The sequence below is a fragment of the Chrysemys picta genome, chromosome 12, assembly GCF_011386835.1.
Source record: "Chrysemys picta bellii isolate R12L10 chromosome 12, ASM1138683v2, whole genome shotgun sequence".
In the NCBI taxonomy this organism is placed as follows: Eukaryota; Metazoa; Chordata; order Testudines; family Emydidae; genus Chrysemys; species Chrysemys picta.
In genome coordinates, this window is record NC_088802.1 from 51,903,472 (window position 1) to 51,927,218 (window position 23,747).

General features: G+C 41.0%; 1 protein-coding gene across 2 annotated transcripts in view; it reads right to left on the reverse strand.

Moving 5' to 3' along the window:
- Window positions 1–21,637, reverse strand: part of LOC101950163 (ABC-type organic anion transporter ABCA8) — a 61,139-nt gene extending 39,502 nt beyond the window's left edge. For both annotated transcript variants that reach the window (XM_065563686.1, XM_008167729.4), the window contains exons 1-9: window positions 21,495–21,637; window positions 15,311–15,420; window positions 14,468–14,678; window positions 10,637–10,795; window positions 9,065–9,165; window positions 5,790–6,016; window positions 4,253–4,391; window positions 1,232–1,417; window positions 510–657 (exon numbers count right to left, since the gene is read on the reverse strand). In XM_065563686.1, the coding sequence (XP_065419758.1) occupies window positions 510–657; window positions 1,232–1,417; window positions 4,253–4,391; window positions 5,790–6,016; window positions 9,065–9,165; window positions 10,637–10,795; window positions 14,468–14,678; window positions 15,311–15,412 (1,273 nt within the window). In that variant the 5' untranslated portion in view covers window positions 15,413–15,420; window positions 21,495–21,637. The remainder of the gene's footprint in view (window positions 1–509; window positions 658–1,231; window positions 1,418–4,252; window positions 4,392–5,789; window positions 6,017–9,064; window positions 9,166–10,636; window positions 10,796–14,467; window positions 14,679–15,310; window positions 15,421–21,494) is intronic.
- Window positions 21,638–23,747: the final 2,110 nt, after the last annotated feature.

Sequence of the window (23,747 nt, forward strand, 5' to 3'; positions counted from 1 at the left end):
CCAGATAGCATGTACTGGAGCAGTGGGACATTCCGCTTTGGACGATATTTTCATATTCAAGGGTCCAAATTTCATATGACTGTTAGTATTCCCAGCTGTGAACATCCGCCAAATCTGCACAAGCTAATCGCTTGTCTCTATTAATTTTATTTTAAAGGTTGAGGCTATCTAAAGTGTGATATGAAAGCTGATGCTTGGTGGAAGAGGGCAAGGGAGAGGGGATCAAAAGGGATCCTTATGAGATGTGGGATCTACACCCAATCCATAGTCTGTTGTCTGGAAATATTGTTTAACACCAGTTACAGATGAAAGTGACATCAGCTGATCCACCCAATGTGGGATGGTAAATTCTAATTCTACATTTTCCTTTGTTCCGTGTTATTCTATCATTACTTGTACTGCTTTGAAATAAGTGGGGGCAGGGGGCCTAGGGAAAGAGAGAGAGAATTATAGGAGCAAGTGTATGTATAAAAGAACATATACAGTATTTTAATTATAAATATACATACCAGGCAAAACTTTATCAAAATAGATAGCCAATAGCATATATAAAACACTGTCAAAAATCAGTAGGACATAGGCAGTAAATACAGCATACGATTCCTCCATCATGTTAGAAAAATAGAAACCTATTCCATATTTTTCTAAATGTAAAATCTGAAAGGAAAAAAACAAAGACTAAGAATCTTTAGCTGAAAAACCAGGCATATAAGGTCAGAATTTTGATGAAATTGATGCAACACGGTTATCAAGAGAAGCTTTGGGAAGTCCAGCACTATATTCCCCCCACACTCCTTTTAGTTTCTTTTCCTCACTAGAAATACGTTTCTACTAACGAGAGGGAGTGTGTAGGTTTTCATTCAAAAGTGCTCTAGAAACAGATTCACACCGGCGAAGTGCAACCTCATATCATCATTTTGGGGCATGTGTCAGACTCTTCTATTGGAGGCAATATAATCCAGTGCAGACAAATTACATTCACACGTCATGATTTCTTTCTTCGTATGGGGAAACTGTAGCAAACGGACTTGCACTTGCTGGACACTTGAAAACTAGCGAGCAGCAAACTTTCTGGGGCAGTGTTTGTACAGCACTTAGAACACTGGCACCTTTAAATACTACCATCAAACATAATAAGCAGTACCCTAGCCTGGCAACTGTCAGGTACATACAGCCAGTTAGCTACCAGTTACAGCTTTACTGCATGTGTGTTCCAAATAATTCACCATACCTTTGAGATTCCAGTAATAAAGGCAAAGGGGCAGAGGAGACCCAAAGCCCATTCCAAGGGTGCAGGAAGTTTTGTCACCAATGTAATAAAGCTCAGACATGTAGAGAAAAAGGTGAGGATGAATCCAACGGAGCTGGTGACTTTAGGCTTCTTTAAGAGGGAGCTGAGCATGAAACAGAAGTGGATCTGCAGATAAGGAAGCTTCCAGTTAGTGGAACGCATTTCCATAGAGGTTTAAAATGCATCATACACATTGTGTCGGACATGCTAGGGAGAGCCACTGAGTTAAGAGTTGGCCTTTAGGAGACAAACTGGAGAGGCTAACGTCAGTGGGAGCTGCACCTGTGCAGCACCTTAAGACGTGGCCTATCCGCAGAAGTTCATGACTTGATTGGCTGTAAACACTTCAGACTGAAACGAATCCATATTCAGGGTCTCTAGGGCAGTAGTTCCTAACCGGGGGTTTGGGGCCCCCTGGGGGCCGAGAGCAGGTTTTAGGGGGGCCACCAAGCAGGGCCAGCATTAGACTCACTGGGGCCAAGGGCAGAAAACCAAAGCACCGCCATGCAGGGCTGAAGCCTGGGACCCAGCCACCTGAGGCTGAAGCCAAAGCCTGAGAAACTTAGCTTCGTGGGGCCCTCAGTGGTGTGGGGACCCGGAAAAATTACCCTGCTTGCTACTCGCTAATGCCAACTCTGGCTTTTATATGCAGAAAAACAGTTGTGGCACAACTGGGCTGTGGAGTTTTATAGCATGTTGGGGGGGGGGGGGGGGGCTCAGAAAGAAAAAGATTGAGAACCCCTGCTCTAGGGTATATATGTGTATTATATTAATTGTGCGTGTGTTTTATTTTACATAGTAGCTGGGTGTCCTGTTAGTAAAATTGTTTCAGTCAATTTCACTTATAAACTCTCTCTTTTTTTTCTGGGGCTGTTTCATTTTCTTCACCTACTATTTTAATACACATCCAGACTTCAGGTAACTTTTTTTTTCCCCCCAGTGAAGGCCTAATTTTTTGTTGGGTTGGTTGGTTTGTTTTTGTTTTCTTAAATTCTCCTTAACTATTAGTTTGTCACTGATTCACATAATTTTGTGGGGTTTTTAATACTATATTTGGCACACAAAAACGATGAAAAATTAAGGTGCTGACAATAATTAGGGTAAAGAAAACAGGTTAGCTCTACATCCATCAGTAACATCAAAGCTTGGGAGAAGATAACCTTCAAGTTTTAGGTAACACTAGAAATAGTTAATTCCAGGTGGTCTCTCTTTTCATGCATGCATGTGACCAAGTATCATCAATGAATAATATTTGTACTTGCACAAGTAAACATATCTCTAGTCAATTAATTCAGAACATAAGAACGGCCATATTGGGTCAGACCAATGGTCCAGCTAGCCCAGTGTCCTGTCTTCCGACAGTGGTCAATGCCAGGGGCCCCAGAGAGAATGGACAGAACAGGGCAATTACTGAGTGATTCATCATGTCATCCACTCCCAGCTTCTGGCAGTTAGAGGGTAGGGACACCCAGAGCATGGGGTTGCCTCCCTGACCTTCTTTGCTAATTGCCATTGATGGACCTCTCCTCCATGAGCTTATCTCCCTCTGAAGCACCTTGCATTGGTCACTGTCAGAAAACAGGATACGGGGCTAGATGGACTATTGGTCTGACCCTGTATGGCTATTCCTATATTATCTAATTCTTTTTTGAACCCAGTGATAATTTTGGTCTTTACAACATCCCTAGGCAACAAGTGCCACAGGGTGACTATGTATTGTGTGAAGAAGTACTTCCTTATGTGTGTTTTAAACCTGTTGTCTATTAATTTCATTTGATGACCCCTAGTTCTTGTGTTATGTGAAGAGTAAATAACCCTTTCTTACTCACTTTCTCCACACCATTCATGATTTTATAGACCTCTACCATATCCTCCCTTAATTGTTTAACAGCCTATTTAGACCCATCATTTTGTCTGTGAAGTTGGGATTATATTTTCCAATGTGCATTGCTTTGCATTTGTCAACACTGAATTTCATCTGCCATTTTGTTGCCAGTCATCCAGTTTTGTGAGGTCCCTTTGTAACTCCTTACAAAATTGCTCAGGATAGTTAGGTCCAAAACAGACTGTATCATCTGCAAATTTTGCCACTTTGCTGTTTACCCCTTTTTCCAGATCATTTATGAATATGTTGAACACCACTAGTCCCAGCACATTATTCACCTCTCTCCATTCTGAAAACTGACTATGTATTTCTACCCTTTCCCCCCTGTCTTTTAACCAGTTACTGATTCATGAGAAGACTTCCCTCTTATCCTATGACTGCTTACTTTGCTTTAAAGCCTCTCGTGAGGAACCTGGTCAAAGGTTTCTAAAAGTCCAAGTACACTATATCCACAGGAATGCCCTTGTCTACATGTTTGTTGACCCCCTCAAAGAATTCTAGTAGATTGGTGAGGCATGATTTCCCTTTAAAATAGCCATGTTGACTCTTCCCCCAACAAATCATGTTCGTGTGGGAAATCTTGATCAATATCATGACTACTGTTGTTTAAAAGCCTAGTGGAATCACTCTCTCATATTCTATCTATGGAAGTGGGGAAGTTCAAAAAGTTACATTTGGGCAGTTTTATTTCATAAAATTAAAGCGGCATGCAGCACAGAAATCATTTCATTATTTACTGGCCACTATAGGATTCCCTGGGCACAAACGTTATATGTTCCCTCTCTCAAAGTTCTGTAAAGAAAATCGCTCTTTGTGGATGGATTTGAGATTAAAGTTCACTTTTGTCCATAGCCCACAGAGTCTGGTGTCTGTAAATTCTTTGGATGGTAATTCAAATAATGTCCAATTATGAGATTAAATGAGATTTAGAGAGATCGCTTCTTCAATTACTGTGACTACAGAAAAGCGACAGTGTTGGGCCACTCTCCGATCTGCCCTACGACTAGTAGCAATGTGGCTCATAGAAATTTTAAAGTTAGAAAGTGGAGAAATTTCATTTTAAAATCCCAACTTACAGATGCAATGCCATAAAAGAAAAACAGAAGTAATATTGCCAAGAAGCTGCTTGTATAGAAATATTCATTAATCGTGACAGCTGTCAGCAGACTGGCCATAATCAAAACACAAACAGTATACAGCAAACTCCAGGATAACCTAAAAATGAAAATATATTGTTATCTTTCTGGATAATTGATGACTGTTGTCATGATTTCAGCCATATGGCAAATCCCATTGTTAGTTCAAATACTTAGGATATCCCTGGAAAAGCCACAGCAACATTTCACGTACAGTTGTGACATTAGTAAGGCATTATACAAAGGAGATTGCCAGACAATGAACTTGGGAACCCATCTGTCCCTCCCATGGGAAATGAGCGAGAAGGTTGAATAGGGAGGAGAGTTCTGCCAGGTCTCCCTTAGATTGTACTCAATCTTTCCACCAATGGAGGTACTGTTTGTCCCATTCTCCATCACCTCCCTTCCTCCACAGAGAACAGGCTGCCCCCAAACACCACAGATATCAGGGGACCAATGATTTGCAATGCCATCTGCTTGGAAGCCTCAGCCATCTGTGTCAGCTGTGAGTCTCCAGGCCAGCTATGACTACACTGCCAGGACTCCTATACCTTGCAGGGAGTTGGTAGAGGTATGAGAAGGGGAAAACACTACAGTCTGTGGCTGTATTATATTTTCCCCCTCATTTCCATAAGTCTAGTGAGAGATGATGTTCATAACTGCAACCAACCACTCTATGCACAGAGTCTAAAGACAAGGAGGGAAAGTTGCCCTGGAAGTGTCTGAGCCCTCAGCCCTGTGAGAAGAAGAGATCTATACATAGATCTAGTTGGTACAGTTGGGTCCCAGGGTTTTTAAGAAAAGCAAACATACTAGATTCATAGCTGACTTCCACACACGTTGTCTCATATGACATTGCCTCTCTTTCAGGTTGCAAAAATCAATGATATCATCAGCTCTCTCTAACCTCTGCTTAGCTTCCTTGTGTTTATTCCTTTTTCTTCTACCTTTATCCCCTTTACCACTGTTATAATCCCTATTGATGTTAAGTAAATACATGTTAGGCACACAAAATCTAATAACATTTGATAACTTTTTAAAGGGCACCAGCTCATTAAATAGAGGTTCGCAAGTCCTAAGAGTTTCATTTTTTTGGTAAAGTTTTCCAGTGGAGTTACTGTTAGGATATCGTCCTCGAAAACTGAAGAAGGCCTCCATCCCTCAAAAAAATACTGGCAGTAGCAGAGCAAGATTCCACACACTGCCCAAACAATGCACCTCGATCACATTCTGAAGGGACAACCTCTAATGGTAACGGGATAATGTCCACTCAGTACTTGGCCTGTCCGTTTAGGCCATCCATAAAGACGCCAATCTAATTGAGGTTGGCTGTTTTCTTTCTGTGAGTTCCTCCTGCCCACGAGAAGCTGGATGGAAACTGTCAATTCATTTTACAAATACTGAAGAATATATGTATTTTGGCACCTATTAACTTAAGACAGTAAACCTATGCACTTCAGCTACTTGTGTTACTCACCAGAAGGCTGCATCCTGTAACCCCATAGTCTTCATCAATGCCTTGAGTTTCCTTTTTTCTCTTGTAAGACTGATTGACAGAAAGTGCATAAATGGAGAGAAACTCATTGCAACAGTAAAAAAGATAAAACCATGTTCCAGGGTAATTGATGGTATGATAGATGATGATCCCATACGGACACCACTAATCGATTTCATTTCTTCCCAGACAGAATGATTTGTCGTCATCTAAAAAAATTCAAGTTAGCATTTAATTTAGTTTTATGTAATGAAATAAGGTCACGGTACAGGGTTATAACATGTCACTTAATAATGTTAGTGGTGCTGTTAACGGATCATGTATTTCTGATGACTGCTACTTTCTCCTTTCTGGCCTTGAGAAATGTAGACTTCCCCCTTCGGGTCTATTCAAAATACTGACACTGAGATTGTCTTCCTAGCATGTTGCTTTAATTACATCACCACTTCTCTGCCTCCCCACTCTGGGTCTCTCTGATCCTGCCATCAAAAACCACACATCCAGTCTTTTAAGGCCTACCCCTGCTCAACCTATCACCTCTCGTATGTTATATCAAGCCAGGACCACATGCCTCCGCTCTCCCAGCAATGGCAGCCTTCATGATACGCTAGCTCAGTTCTCTCTCAAGCACCTTCACTCTGTCTCCCAGGCTGCCCTCATTGTTAGGAGGAGCTCCATGATAAATCTACAAAGCCACAACACTATCCTTTTTCAAGTCCCTCCTTAAAGCTCACTGCTACTGCGAAACACTTAATAGCTAGGGAACTGACGTGCTGAGAATGCGGCTTATTATACTAAACAATCATTTCGGTGTTGTCTTGGTCTCCTCTCCTCTCCTCTTCCCCCTGCTGGTTTTAATTCATTTAGGAGCAAGGATGGGCTTTTCATATGCCTAGACTGTAAGCTCTTTGGGGCAGGGACTGTCTTTATTACATATGTGTACAGTACTAGCACAATGGGGCCTCTAGGTACTTCCCCAGTACAAGACAATTACATAATAAAATCGTTAGTCTTAATACTAACACTGACAACACTAAATTTCTCAGCTGACAACCTCCCTTTCTGAGTTTATAATGTTGCATATAACGAAATCCAGTGCTAGGACCCATAATGGAGGTGGGTGCAAAATATGAACTTGAACAGAATTGGAACAGGGCAGAGATCTATGAACCAAACATTTAAAAACAACGTTTCTTAAAAAAGAAATTGGGTGAAGTCAAAGCATAAACCAACATCAACTGCTCTTTAAACCTCATGTGTTACCCAGGAGGCCAGACTTGATGATCACAGTGGTCCCTTCTGGCCTTGGACTCTACGCCGATGGTAGAAATTATAATTGTTTCCACTGCGTATTGCAGCCAAAAGCCTTCAAGCCGTGAGAAATAGACATGAGATAGACCTCAAGGCCTGGTTTGTCAGGGATGTCACTGTAAATATCTCAGTAGATGGAAACTGTCATGGAGAGTTGGCTCTTTCTTGAGCCTTCACAAATTTGAACCTAGGGGGAGGTTTTTGAAGGTGCAATTGGGAGTTAGGTGCCTAAATGCCACTTGTGTCTTTTAAAATCTCCCCCCTGACTTTGAGGCCAGGTTACCTTTGCAATAGCCCCTCTCCTGTTTATCATTCCAACAGTGGAGATCAGGTTGCGTATTCTTGACAACATTCCTGACGTTTGGTCTGCTGGGGACTGGCTGCAGAGAATTCGCTCAGGTAACTTGGCCTATGCTGAGCTGAAAAATCCCAAGTTTTTTAGCCCTCAGAACATGCTACAGGGGCTCCCCTATCTGCTCTCTCAGACTTTTAGTGGGTAAGATGAGCAATTGTCATGTTTTGTCGTTTTCTAAAACGACAAGAGGCACCTCTCAGAATGCTCTAGGCTCCCTTGCCAAATATTTCAAGACCGATATATCCTCAAATTAAATAGCAACTCCATAACACACAGCAACGCAGCACAAAAATAAACCAAACTATCCACTGTCCAGACACATAATCCCTAACAATATTTGCTCATTCAGCAGGTTTCTTAAAAAGGCACGCCGTGCAGCATGCTCTGAAGTTTAACCGATTTGTATCATTGTAGACCAAGGACGAGGGGCACATTTCAAAGAAAAGAGGCCCGCACAGAGAACGCCCTTCCAAAAGCCCCTCCTTTGGGCCGAGGGGAGTACCTCTGTAGATCTTAACTGCAGCAGCATAGCACAGGGAGAGAGGCATTCTCTCAGTTAGGAAGGTCTGAAGCAATTTAGGGTTTTAGAGGTCAATACCAACCCTTTCAACTCTACCCTAAAACCTCCGATATCCAGCCCAGTCAGGGGGGAGATTTTAAAAGATACAAGTGGCATTTAGGCACCTAACTCCCAATTGCACCTTCAAAAACCTCCCCCTAGGTTCAAATTTGTGAAGGCTCAAGAAAGAGCCAACTCTCCATGACAGTTTCCATCTACTGAGACATTGGTTGAGCCTGCTTGCAGCCAAATACTCCAATTACCAAATGGGCCGATGTATTCCACACTAGCTTTTGCTTCTGAGTGGATTTAAAATGTAGTCCCAAGTAGAGCTGTAATCTCAAAATAGGGTGACCAGACAGCAAGTGTGAAAAATCGGGACGGAGGTGGAGGGTAATAGGAGCCTATATAAGAAAAAGACCCAAAAATCGGGACTGTCCCTATAAAATCAGGACATCTGGTCACCCTATCTCAAAATGGCAAAGGAATTAATTACAGTCCAATGGTCCATACTGGAAAGAACAGCTGAAAACTCCTTGCCAGATTCAAATGATATAAAGCGGCCTGGGCTACTTCTGAAAGATAATCATCCAGCTATAATCTGTATGTCAGTACCCACTAGATGTTCCAGTTGGATTACGGCCACGTGCTGCTGGGCACGCGTGAACTGCATTTCACTGGTGGTCTGGGAAGTTCTTTGTGTCAATACGTTTTGTAAGTGTTACCCTTTCTATTTTGTGACTTTCAAACCTGGTTGCAATTTTGCATAGAGATTAGGAGGGGTGCATGTTTTCTAGATGAAACTAAAAGTAGTCAGTTTCTGCAAACCATTCAGGAGTCTGAGTTATTTCACACGTTGTTCTTTGGTAGACGTTCCCGGCACAAGATGATCCATCGCTTTTTTTTTTTTTTACATTGTAATAATTCCATGCACTAAAGAAACCCTGATCACAGAAGGATTTATTTTGCTTAATGTTTAAGGGTCAGGTTAGAAGAAACAGAAAATAATTTCAGTGCAAGAATTCTGCTTACTTCTATAATAGCAGCATCAATGCTTGATTGCAGTGATAGAAATCCTCTGTACCAATATTTTGGACTATTACAGTAATGGTCTGAAAAGTTATAACAAGAATCTGCAAAGACGAAAGGTCAAGTACATTACTTAATTGTGTGCAACAATCATTTTAATGCAATATCAAGGTTGAGATTTTAATCCCACAAAAGTCAAGAAATTCAGATTTAATGGTACTACAATAATCACTCTGCAACAGCAGCAAGCAATGAGCTCCCAAGGATAGTGGAAATATCAAAGGATCAGCAGTGTATTGGACTGGTTCAGCGTCATCCCATGTAATAAATAGCAGAACCCCATTGCAGTGGATACACCTGACAGCGTCTCTCTTTTCTCACTGCTCCCCACCTGACTGCCTTAAACGTGCATGTGAAATGACAAAGCTCCCATTTACTTCAGTGGTACAGGATCAGCTCTGTACTAAGGAGCTGGGCATATTATTTTAATTCTTTAGATGGTTTACAACATGCCCAATGATTTAGCATTTTTAAAGTTTCTAATAAAAGCTGCTCGACTGCGATCTTCGGCTGGCCAAAAAAGCCCAGAACCCCAAACCAAAGAAGAAACAAAAAAACCTGGTATACCATTGTCTGCAGTGCTGCAGGCATTTCCACTCCCTGCTACACTCAAGTGCCTCATTCCTGCCCTGAACAACTGCTGTTCAAGATGAGAAATGAAGACAGAGGCCTGGTCCCCACTAAGTCCCTACTTCGGACTAAGGTACGCAAATTCAGCTACGTTAATAACGTAGCTGAATTCGAAGTACCTTAGTCCGAACTTACTGCGGTCCAGACGCGGCAGGAAGGCTCCCCCGTTGATGCCGCGTACTCCTCTCAGCGAGCTGGAGTACCGGCGCCGACTGCGAGCACTTCCAGGATCGATCTGGGATCGATTTATCGCGTCTTAACCAGACGCGATAAATCGATCCCAGAACATCGATTGCGTGCCGCCGGACCCTCCGGTAAGTGAAGACAAGGCCAGAGTCTCCACGCCAAATCAATTCTTCACTTCCCTACGTAGCCTCCCGAAACAGCAGAGGACTGAGAATGCTAGTTCAGTCCTCATCGGCCATCGGTTGCTAAATTTTGCTAGTAATTTTCATTATTTATATGGAGTGTATTTGGATGTGTAAAATAGACTATAGGGCAAGAATAAAATATAAAACATATATTAATCTACACCACAAGGCTGATCTGTCAGGCATGGACCCTACATGATGAGCCACGGGAAAAGACTGAAATGGAATGTAACATATCAAGTGGGATGAAATATTTCAGGTAAAAGGGAGGAATATGCCTAAATCCTCAATTTAAAAAAAACAAACCCAAACAGTTTCTACCATCTATATATTTAAAAGAAAGTTGGTGTTGTTGGATTTTATTTTTTTGTTACAAACAATAAAACAGACTTAAATTGGTGGTTCTTTCTAGGTCAGAAACTCTCATGTAGACTAAGGGCCAAATCCACTTCAATGAAGCTATGCTAATTTACACCAACTGAGGATCTGGCCATATTTATTTATTTTTAATTACCTATATGTCCAAAATGCTCATTTGGAGCAATCACATTCTTGGGAGGGAATCGGAGGCGATAGGAGAAGTCATCGTTAAATACAACCCCTACAATTTCCTCATTCAAAATCCATGCAGCCTCCAGTGCTTTTTCATCTTCCATCACTTCTGTTTTTATACCTGTGGTTTATACAAAAAACATTATGATCAATAGCTACAACACTGAAAATGTCAGCACAGGAATTTTATACATCTAGCCAGTTTTGTCAGCTGTGTGTCTTTCCCCTCTGAATTTCTGTTCTCTAGGCTAGGTATATTTGTAGGTGCTTTGGGTCACATTCAATTTAATCAGCTGGGTTAATAAGAAAATCTTAAGTTTAATTGTGAATGCAACAACAGGTAGGTATTTTACTCCACAGATGGCACTGTATCTAGAGTTATCTAGAGATAACTACTGCATAAAGATAGAGATAGAGATTCTCCCAAACTAAAACACCCAGGATCCAACACCCGCAAACTTCTACTAGAAACAGTGTGGAATCCATAAGTAGATATACAACTGAACTTCGCAGCTGGTCCTTATCTCAATAATGGGTTGACTGAAAACCTAGATTCTAATACAGTACACTCCGTTTATAAGAATTATTGATATAAGCATCAACCATATACAGTGATCAAAACCACTGGGACAAAATCATTTCTACACTAACCATGGTAAAATACTCTACTTATAAGAATCATTTAGGGGCACTGACTACATGTAATATGATAGTCAAGAGCAATGACATATAATAAGCCAATAAAGCTGTTTTGAATTTGAATTTCATGACATCTCGCGTTTTTAGGCATGTAGCGCGTATAAATTATAATCCCTGTGTAAAAAACCAAGTTGTGCCGTTTATGTGAGAGTTGATCAACATAGCAGGAAAAAGAAAGATGCTTTTTGCAGATGAAAAACGCCAACTTCTGGAGTCCTGAAATAGTCTTTCCAAGACCAGCCAAAGAGATGCAGCTCAGAAATTGGGCATTCCACAACTTACATTGTCTAAGATTCTCAAAGCAGGGAGAGCATTGTACAAAATGAAGGAGACAGAAAAACAATGCGGTCAGACAAGGCACCTATGGTCGAGGCTGCATTCATAAAGTGGATCAGAAATGCCAGAGAGAGCAATACCCCCCTATGCGGGCTGTTGGTGATGCAGAAAGCAGAAGAACTGGTGGTAGCCCTGGGCGTTACCAACCTCAGGGCATGCACTGGCTGGTTTGAGTGCTTTCAAAAACAAGATGGGATTGTTTTTAAGAGAGAAGCCAAAGACACAGACTTTAGGTCATGTGAAGAATGGTTAGAAAACTAGCGGATTGAAATGAGACATGACTTTGCTGAAGAAGACATTTGGAATGCCGATGAAAGTGGAATTTACTTTCAAGCCCTGCCTGATGGCACCCTCACATTTAAATTAGACAATAAAAAAGGAGGAAAGAGGTCTATAGAAAGAATTACTGCTCTAGTCACCTGTTCCATGACTGGTAAGAAAAAGGACCTTTTCATCATCGGGAAAAGTCAAAACCCACAGTGTTTTAAAAATCTGAGATGTCTTCCAGTCCATTATGCTGCCAAGTCATCTGCCTGGATGACGGGGTATCTATTCGGTGAGTGGCTGAAGGTCTGGAAGCAAAAGTTGGGGCCATGAAAGGAGAAAGATTTTGCTACTTGTGGACATCTGCACAGCCCACATGATGAAAGATGTAACACTGAGGAATATCCAACCTGAATTCCTCCCAAAAAACACAACTTCTATCCTTCCGCCATGTGACCAGGGAATTATCAGAACTGCCAAGGCATACTTTCATAAGCAAATGGCTTCCACAGTGTTTCACCACATTGATGATGAGAACAACAAAGCTCCTGCTGTGGAAATGACCAGGAAGATCAGTCTTTCAGATGCCATTCTAATGCTCACAAATGCCTGGTCGGACGTCAATGCTTCAACAATTGCTGGAAAAGAGGAGGTCTGGTGATCGCACCTATGGTGGAAGCAATTCTTGTTGAACCACCAAGAGGACTCAATGGACATGAATTTGAAGAGTGGATAGACATTGATGATAATGCTTTTACCTATGCAACCTGTCTCTGATGGCGACATTGTGACTGAGTTCAGAGACCAATTTGAAGTGAAACCCAAAAATGATGCAGAGGTGGACTCTCATGATGACACGGTAATCATCCCATCCTTGACCCAAACGAAGGATGCGACGAAAACTAATGGTCTATTGTACCGGGGCTTCAATGATTTTAACCTCCTACATCACCTTGAAAAGGAAGAAACGGTGATACTCCAAAATAAACATTCATGTGAGCCAATACTGTTAAACAGCCTGTTTTGTTGTTTTACATTGATATTTACGCTATAAAAGGCAGTGTAATGAACTTTCATATGTTACGTTTGTTGCAGTTTATTTGAGAGATTTTTAAAATTTGTATCTTGGATCTTTACGTGAAGAGGTATATAGCTCCGGTAACTTACATTTTGTGTAAAGTTGTAACATGCTGCACAGTATTAATAATGCCTTGAAAAAAAGCACCAGCTAAATGATTGGGTAATAATTAATTAATTATGTTGCTCAGTTAAAATGTTGGTATGGTTGGTAGAATGTTGGTTTTGTTCCACGCTGAATATGTTTAAAGTCTAAACAATTTAGTTATGGTAAATGAGATGTTTCTCAATTGAATTAAAAAAGCCAGTTGTTTAAAACGTAACGGTCGATTTAATCCATTCTTTGCAATTCTGCTTGTAAGAATCAACTGCTTATCAGAATCAAATTATCCAGGTGAGGTGTGATTCTTATAAAAGGAGTGCATTGTACTCAAATTATTGGGAGTTTGACATCTGGATCACGGGTTTATGGCACAGGCCCCATCTCTGCTTCCCAGTCAACAAAAGGTTTTTTATATCATTTTTTTAATATAGTTTTATAATATCATTCTAGGGAAAGTTTCTGATCTGAGTTATTTATTTCCTATTAGGACCCAAACCTGGCACCACATATGTTACCTGCAATGCCAGCTAGCAGCTAATTAATTTAATTTATAATCAGGTATTCAGTGGGAAAGCATATATTGTTTCAACTCCGCTGTCTTCCTTTCTGAAGCCCCTTCTATCACTGCTGGACTCTAAGGTGCAGTTAATGAAGTTTCTAAAATAATAAAAGAATTCAGTCAAGTTTGTCAGAACATTGCTTGTGGATCAGGCTACTAAATATTTTCATGAAACTGAATTTCTGGAGTATTCCACAAGGGAATAAACGTATGTTTCCCTTGATGCTGTTGTGCTGTACTGTGAACATTTGTTAGCATGATCCATCAGGAATGGAAAATTAGTTACTATAATTGCCTGTTAACACTCCTCTTAATACAAAAAACTCACAAGCATTCAGAGAAAACTAGAGGTATTGGATAATGAATACACAACAACTATCTGTGACAATGAATGGTATAGAATGATGGCCAAAAGTAACAACTGGATTAAAAAAAAAAGAATTACGGTAGATATATTCATGGAGGATGCAACCCCATTGCTCTGGGTGTTCCTAAACTTCCAACTGCCAGATGCTGGGTCTGCACGACAGGGGATGGATCACTCAAAATTGCCCTGTTCTGTTCATTCCCTCTGAGGCATCTGGCAAGGGCTGCTGTCAGAAGACAGGATACTGGGCTAGATGGACTGTTAGTCTGACCCAGTCTGGCTGTTCTGATGTTCTGATGAATATTGTATACTAGCAGAACATGTTAAGACACAGTACAGGTACGGTAACTAACGTAATAAATCTAAATATTTAATGGGCATCACATACCTATCATTACAGAGTCGGAAGCCACTTTATTCATTATTTGTCTCGTGCTGCCTGTCATGGGTGTATAAGCAACTGTAATCCCAGTAGCATTATAGGCAGGGTCATCTAATCGTCCCAGGAAAGCCAGAGGCACTTCAGGATTTGGGTAAGTTAATGTGAACATAGACACCAAGTACACCAGAAAGAGAAATAGAAGTGACAGGATCCATTCCTGGGTAATGGAAAAGAGTAAATGAGCAGAGAGAACGGCACAACAATTTCAGAGCGAATGTTCCCTCCCTGATTATCAGATAAGCAATAAAGCCAGGCAATCCATTTTAGATGGAACAGTTTTCCTTCAGAAAAATCTAAATCTTGTCACAGAATATAGTCACTTTAACATCACTCAGAGCTTACAACTTTCACATCTGCTAATGCTTGAAAATTCGAGCTACAGCAACGCAAATACAAAGAGTAATATTGCTTATTAAGTCAATGAAACACAGAGCTCAACTCTTTGTAAAAAGTTCACTGATTTTACATGAGTGCATATAATATGAAGATGGTGCTCTGTGTGTCACCACAAAACCATGAGCAACTAGCTTCTATAACAATCCGCAGGTGAGAGAGTTTCTGCTATTGTCTGTTGAAGCAATGAGAAAAAGAACTAGGATGGGTGAAAAAGCCTCGCAAAAAACTGCAACAATTGGGGCTTTTCAAATATTATCTCATTTTTACTACTCTCTCAAATACAAAATGTTTTTTTGTTTTGTTTTATTTTTTTTGGGGGGGGGGGGGGAAATAACCATCTCACATGACCCAGCTTTTTTTTGTTTTATTCCCAAACTATCTTTTGGTACTTGCCTGAAAGGTCTGCATTTTCATTCTCCATTTGATAAGTAGATTTTTACATAAGAGAGCCTTAGTTTGCTGACACACACTCATATTTCTCTGAAGTCTCTGCATTTCTGGATCTAGAGAGAGAAACAAAAGGATGTAAATTCTAATAGAACAAATCAAAGAAAAAATAGTAGTTGTATTTGTACAATGCTTTGCATCCAAGGATACCAAAGCACTTTACCAAGCTAAGCAATATTTCCATTTTACAGACTTGCCAAAGTTTCTTCATACAAAGGAAGTCTGTGTTGGCAGAAAAATTGAATTCAGATCTCTTTGCTCCTAGACCCAATGCCATAACGAATAGACCATCTCCTCTCCCAGGGCTTTGATAATTGAAGAACTCACTTTGATCATTAAAGAACTCACTTCCGGTGCTCTCCTTTACTAAAAATGTTAGGGGTGTGGAGAAACTACAAGGATAATGAAAACTTTTCTGTTGTAGATGCAGGGTTTTCTTAACTTTTCTTCTATTTAAGAAAAAGAACAGGAGTACTTGTGGCACCTTAGAGACTAACAAATTTATTAGAGCATAAGCTTTCGTGGACTACAGCCCACTTGTGAAGTGCTCTAATAAATTTGTTAGTCTCTAAGGTGCCACAAGGACTCCTGTTCTTTTTGCGGATACAGACTAACACGGCTGCTACTCTGAAACCTTCTATTTAGGGTTTTTAGTCTTCTTAGAAATTAAACAACATACAATACTACTTCATTTTTAATTATATTGATACTTTCAGAAAAAGTGTGTATGCATTCTGCTGTTTTCAGTTTGAAAGTATTATTTCCTAAAAGGACCTCAAGGTAAATGATATTTGTAATGTGAAAAATAGAAACCCAACTTACTAATTATGCATTCATGTATATCTGGGTATGCAAAATGGTACTAAGTAATACAAAATATGTTTTGAATTTTCAGTAGACTCCTAAAAAACCTGACAATGGTAGAAAACCTTAAAAAACTAGAAAAATCATTATTTTCATATCTTGGCCTACCAGTGAACAAAAATGTTAATTTAAAATTTAAAGTCACACTCTTCTGTTTATTATAAATGTATACATAGTTTTAAGAAACAGAGCCTGAAGTCCTTCAAATCATTTGGAATTATGTGTAGGAGTGCTGCATTTAGCCCTAAATAACTATTAAAAAGATGAGTGAGCAAGACAAAAAAGTATTGTTCAAACCACCACCACAGTATTGAATTTGAATTCAGCCCCTCTTATTCACTAAAGGCTTGATCCTGCAAAGCGTCGAACAACTCCTGAAGGTGCTGTGAGCTGAGCACCCTTCGCTTCTATGGAAGTCAATAGGAGTCGAAGGCATTTCCACATCTTGCAGGAACAAGCCCAGGGACATTCTTGAGTGAATTTTTGTTCCCAATGATAGTCACATAAAGAGAAAGAGTAACTAATGCATGTTTGTGAGAATATTTATCTGGAAGCACTGGAATGGGTTACTTAGGGAGGTGGTGGAATCTCCATCCATAGAGGTTTTTAAGGCCCGGCTTGACAAACCCATGGCTGGGATGATTTAGTTGGTGTAGGTCCTGCTTTGAGAAGGGAATTGGACTAGATGACCTCCTGAGGTCCCTTCCAACCCTAATCTTCTATGATTCTATTAAGTGTTTGGCTGCCGCCTTTAAAATTCCTTTCAAGTTGGGAGTTATCCAATCAAAGCAGAAACAACATGTTTGGTCACCTAAGTATCACCTATCTCAAAGAACACATCTAGTGAACACTGAAAGCACTAGTTGTAGAGAATTGTTTGATCAGTCCATAAGGGTGAGCTACATACACATAAATCAGTCAAGTTTGAGTAACTGGTGAAACACTGAAGGGGTGACATATGTGAAATAATAGATCTCCCAGATCTAATTACAATCAAAAAGCCAAAATGCAATCAACTATGGTATGGCTAAATTATGCTTTCATACAAACAGATGTCCTGACCTTCCAAGCATTAGAGCTCAGTTACAGAGGCAAGGTGGGTGAGGGAATATCTTTTATTGGACCAACTTCTGCTGATAAGAGAGAGAAGCTTTCAAGCCACACTGAGCTCTTCTTCAGTCACTCTCACCAACAGAAATGGGTCCAATAAAGGATATTACCCACCTAGTCTCTCTAGTATCCGGGGAACAACACGACTACCACGACACACGCATAGCTCAGGATAAGACATCTTTGCATCTGATCCTTTAAAATGTCTGTAGCTGAAATAAAAGGAACTTGGATGTGTTTTATTGTTTTCCCTTTGGATATCACTTCCAGATGTTACTGAATGGACAGCTGGACTTTACTTATAAATGATGCCAAATGCACTTACACAGCTCGGTTCCCCTTACTATTGTTGTTGTGTGTGGTTTCTTTTTTTTTTGGGGGGGGGGGGGGGGGAGTAAAACATTTGCCTGCTCCAGATGCAATAGGTTCAGATTTCTAATTACTCCTTCAGTGCTAACCAAGGAACCTATCCCAGAACATGCTTGCACACCCTCCCGTCGTTGATTTCATTGGGATTTGAGATCACTTGGCATGATATAGTTGGTCTTGTTAATACTTTTTCTTCAGACTTGGAATTTGATGATAAATAGTGCAAAAGAAGGAGGAGAAAAGATAAAAGTGCACATCACACGTTCACCTCTTACTTATGTGATTTGCTATTCTGAAGTTGCAATGTACACAAAAATGTGGCACAACTAAAGTTATTTAACACATTATTTTATTATTCATCATCATTATTATTATTACTGTTATTACAGGTGAACTTCTCTGTGCTACTAAAGCCAGAGGGAATGCCACTATAACTGAAAAAGCAGGACTGAGGTAGGCTATTCCAATGAGAAATTACTCTAGTCATTTCATAATGGAGTACATCTCTCATTTTAGACCCGAAATTACCTCTTAGTAGAACAACTTGTGGCTGTTAATTATTTATACATCGGAAACGTTGAATTAGAAAACTAAGGTTACAAGAAATTTGGTTGTAAAATTAATTCCACATTTCAAGCTTCCTCCTCTACTCTGCTGGTCTCATAAATACATACATACTATAGAACACTTTACATCCTCAAATGTCTTGTACACATATGAACTAACCTGTAGCATTTATCTCACACGAGTGTCCTATCCCCATTTTACATACAGGGAAACAAACTTGCATCTGAAGAAGTGAGGGTTTTACCCACGAAAGCTTATGCCCAAATAAATCTGTTAGTCTTTAAGGTGCCACCAGACTCCTTGTTGTTTTTGCTCAAGACCTGACTGCAAGAGTCTGATCCTGACCCCATTGAGCCAATGGCAAAATGCCCATTGACTCCAGTGGGTAGGATCAGATGGAATTTGGAGCATAGGAGATGGAGGCTTAGCATGAAGCCTAAAGATTTGGGGAGCAAATCAGAATGAGCAAGTAAAGGATCAAGGAATCTAAGCATCTGCAAGCACAGGGCCCTTCTCATGAAGGAAGTGGATGTTTTTAAAAAAAATTAAAGACGTTTCCCCATTAAACACTTGGGTGTGGAGAATTTTAGCTTGCAAACTCACACCAATGTGTATAAAATGTTCTTTCAGAAGATTAAGTTTAAAAAAAAAAAAAGTCAGAAACCCAGGCAATTCAGAGTTAAACTCTAACTACCACAGCAAACCACATAACTGCAGACAAATCACCTCCACAATCCAAACTCTGCTCCAAGAGATAACAAAAGTCAACATTTGTACTTGGAAAGGACAAAAAATAGTTCCCTTTTTGTACTAATTCCAGTACAGCTGGAATTGAGCGGTCTGCAGAGTAGCTATAATAAACTTACTTCCAAATTAAGTTAGCTGCAGTTTTACAGACTTCTAGAAATGCATTTTGTCACTCTGCAGACGAGCCAACAGAAAACAATTTCACATTACCTTCCCGACCGAATGTTCATGACAAGAACCACACAATTTCACCAAGCAATCAAAGTCAACAATTTCACCATTACTTTCTTAGCCATCTATAAGAGACGAGTAAGTTAACCAATCACAAAACTGCAAAAATAACACGGTGCAGTACTTTCTAAATGAGTCTGAGAATACTACATTAGAGCAATTCTTCTGGGGCAGAGTTAATCTAGTGGCGATTTACATGTAATGTGGAAGTACAATTTTCTCTTTCAATTCCTTGGTTGTTTTCTATCCTAATAGAGGTTAAGCAGTAAAATTGCACTGTAGCAGATCTCTTTCTTTTTTCACACCTACCAAGAGATTTCTATGGCACATTTCCTGCGTATCTAATTTTATTTTTAAAACTCCAGTGTTCTTGAAAGATAATATACACTTGAAACGCTGATACATGCCTGCAACTTTATCACCACAAAATTGAAACTCCTTGTGTGGGAATTGCAAAGATCCCACCTCTACTGTCCTTTCTCCATAGACCACCTCGAAGACTATGTCTACACTATAGAACCTACACTCATATAGCTTCCCAGTGTAGATGCAGAAAGAGTTTTTCTGCCAGTGTAGGAACACCAACTCACCAAAGGACAATGCTTGGTCTATAGTCAAAAGTTGTATCAGCATGGCTACATGGGTCAGTGCCAGAAGCAATGCAAGCCCATTGGGGGCCCTAAGAAAGAATATTTTTGGGATCCCCCTGCAACACATATCTCATAGAACTGGAAGGGATTCTGAAATGTCATTGATTCTAGCCCCCTGCCCTTCGCTAGCAGGACCAAGTACTGATTTTTGCCCCAAATCGCTAAGTGGCCCCCTCAAGGATTGAACTCACAACCCTGGGTTTAGCAGGCCAATGCTCAAACCACTGAGCTATTCTCTCTCTCTCTCTCTCTCAAGAGAGGGCAAGTCAACACTACAGCACTACATTGGCGCAGCTGCACGGATGCAGCCGTGGTGCGTCTGGTGAAGGAGTGCTCGCCCATTGGCATAAGAACTCCCCCTTGGCGAGAAGCGGAAGTTATATCAGCGGGAGAGTGTCTCCCACCAACATAACACTGGTGTGGACAGTGCAAAACTTGTGTCGCTTGGGGGGCGCGCTTTTTCACACCCCTGAGCGACGCAAGTTAGATCAACTTCACCGGTAGTATAGGCCTGCCCAGAGTAGGGAGCCCCCTTGAGTGGCTTGGGGCCCTAAACAATTATTTATTTTGCTTATGCCTAGCAGCAGCTCTGGTCAGCGCTGTGAAAAACCACTCCCCTACCCACGGAGCTATGCCAATGTAACTGTCAAGTGTAGATGCAGTTTAGTCAACGAAAGAGCACTTCAGGCTAATGTAAGGTCTGTCTATGCTATGGAGACTGAACTGGCATTGCTACGCCAGCATAGCCCCATAGTGTAGATGCAGTCTACACTGACAAAAGGAGTTGTTCTGTCCAGATAGGTATACCACCTCCCTGAATGCCATTAGCTACATCAACGGAAGCACCTTTCCATTGACGTAGTTGTGTCTACACTGGTGGTTATGTTGGCATGGCTACCTGAGTTAGGAGTGTGGGTTTTTTCACTCCCCTGACCAAGGTAGCCATGACGATATAACTTCCAAGTGTAGACTAAGCTGTCAGTTGGGGAGTTGGTGTTCCTACACTGACAGAAAAAAACCCTTCTGTCCATGTAGGCTGCATCTACACTACAGGTCTATGCCAACACAGCTATGCCGATTCAGTCTGCCTAGTGTAGACATATCCCTTTATTAGCACAATGCTGCGGTAGAGGGTGGAAAACAGTATGGAGGAATTTTCATCTGTGTTTTAAAAAATATATATCTCCCCCTGGAATTTTTAAAAAACATGTAAAGGAAACGTATCACTTTTATACATATTATATATATTATATATGTGCTGAATTTAATCTGATGACTTATTTTAAAACCAGAATACACACTGCAGAAAAGCATGCTCTGTGAAAAGCTGAAAATTGTTAATGTATTGTTATTAGACCACAAATAAGAAAAAATAAAGTAATAAAGCCTTAAAATGGCAATAAAACTTCAATAGAAAGAATTTAAACTTCACACTTTAGAAAGATTCTGCATCTGCTCATCAGGCAGTTCAAACAAGCTTCAAACAAAACAGCAGGGCACACTGGAACAATGTTAGTTTTAGAGCCTTTAATTACCAGCTGTTTTCGTACATTAGGAGTTAAATGGAATTTTTAAAAAAATAGAGATCTTACCTTAGGGGGAAAGTTCTGAGAAGCGTTCAGAATATTTGCTCTTGTAATGGATCTGTAAATAATGCAGATGTGTTCTTTTTCCTGCCGTTACTTTCCAGTCGTTGTAATGACACTCCATGCTTCTTTGGGGCTCCTCCCACCCTTCATTTCAATAACTCTGCCAAAAAGTCCTGGCTTACATGACTACTTTGTTTACTTCACTCGCTGCCCCCTCTTTACCCTCTTTGGCAGACCTTCCGATTGCTTTCTTTTCTATAGCGCTAACGGAGGCTATTGCTGCCTAGCTGCTGAAGGAAAATTCCTCTCCAAAGTTAGGTTCAGGAAACTCTTGAAACGTTGAATACAAAAATAAAAAACAAGTTTTGCCTTGTAAAAATCTCTTGTTCCTTCCTGCAAGAGTAGTAGCTGACTGTAACAGCAGGGCAATGATGCCTTGATGTAGGTAGAAGGGCAAAACTCAGCGGATCAACAACGTTGTTGGCAAAATACTGTATATAACAGAGTTCTGTTAAGTAACTCCAACTGGCTGGAAATCCCTTTCCCCCTTTATCATGTGGAAACAAGGCACATCAAATACCGTTAATTTCCCTAACACTATATTTTAAAAGAGAATTCGAATTTCATCTATAGAGAATAGAGGTTAAGCTAAAAAGCCGCACGATATCCAATCTCTTTATCTTTTTCACAGCCAGAGGCAGATTTCTATGGCACATATTCGATCGTGAAAACTAGGGACGTGTACATCAGTCTCACTCAGTTCCCAAGGGCGACGGTAGAAACCCCACAGTCAGAAGGATTCAGAATGACCTGGGACAAAATGAAAGAAAACGTTCTGAAGCTAAGGCTGTATTGGAGGATGGACTGGAGGAGATCAGCAGCACTCAACCTGTGGGGCACTGCCCAGAAGGGGTTTGCCGCAGCCACGTCCAGGGTGATTTGTGTACTGTGTAGCTCATGAAGAGCAGAGGTACTCTGGACTCAGGCAAACGCGAGTGACGCACCAAGCATCAGTAGTGAGTCTTGGCTGTTAGGCATGGTAAAAAAGAGGGTAAAAATGCTACGATCCTAGATTAAAAAAGAATATTCTTATTTACATAACATTAGTGCATGACAGCCAAGCAAAAGTGGGGCCTGTGACAGGGTATATAAACCAATCTTAGTTGGTAACTTTCCACCAGGGAGCCTGTCCCAGGGTGCACCTGCATTGCCTTTTAGGCCAGGTGCAGGACTTGAAAAGGAGGAAGGGGAGAAGAGCTGACAGGCTCCTCCCACGGGCAAGTGGCAAGTCTGACCGGAGACATGGGCTCTGAAGAGTTTCAGCCTGCCTGAACCTCTGAGTAAGGAATGTGCTAGCCCCAGAGCGGTGAGGTTGATCGAGGCGCAGCAGCCTGTGATTAGACAGGAGGAAAGACTAGAGTGCCTCAGGTGCACCTGGTGAGAAAGAGGTAGAGTTGTGATGCTGTAAAGTGGTCTAGCTAGAAGGCCAGGCCACTCTTATGACTGAAGTAGGCCAAAGATGACACTGGGGAAACTGAGGCAGCACTCCATCTGGACATAAGGGGATTTGCTGGAGTGACAGCTTTGCTGCAGGACCCCATTGAGGCACTGTACATAGTACTAGATGGGTCCTGGCCGGAAGAATTTACAATCTAAATAGACCAGACAGACACAGGGTGCTGAAAGGGGTAGAACACATAAGCAAAGCTACCGGTGGGATGGTGGCAAGTGGCATGTTAATTCCACTTTTTTTCTTTTTGAGGGGGATGGGTTAATTAGGAGCTAAATTGAAAGAAAGGGGAAAGGAAGGGAAGGGAGACAAAGAGGGCAGGGGAGTGGAGAGAAGAGGGGAAGAGGTGCAGGCGTGGGGAGCCTGTGAGGAAGGGAATGGGGACTCGGGGAGGGTTGGAGCAAACAGCCAATCAGCACAGGGCACAGGAAGTCCAGTCCAAACAGTTCCCTGAATGTCCAGGGCTCCAGGGGTTCCTACTTTGGCAGCTTCTGCCCCTATTGGCTGGAGTCTCTGGCTGGCTCCCCTCTGCACACAGATGGTCGTGGAGAGGATTCATCATCATACCCCAAAGTGTGGAGAGGAATGTCACGTCTCAACGCTGCATTAAAATTATGGGGGTGGGGAGGAAGTTTCATGGAATGCAATATTTTTTTAAAAAAACAATCCTTTAATTTACAAAATTGGAAGATTTGCTGCCATGACATTCCTTTTATTTATTTATTTTTGGGAAAAATGAAGCTCCA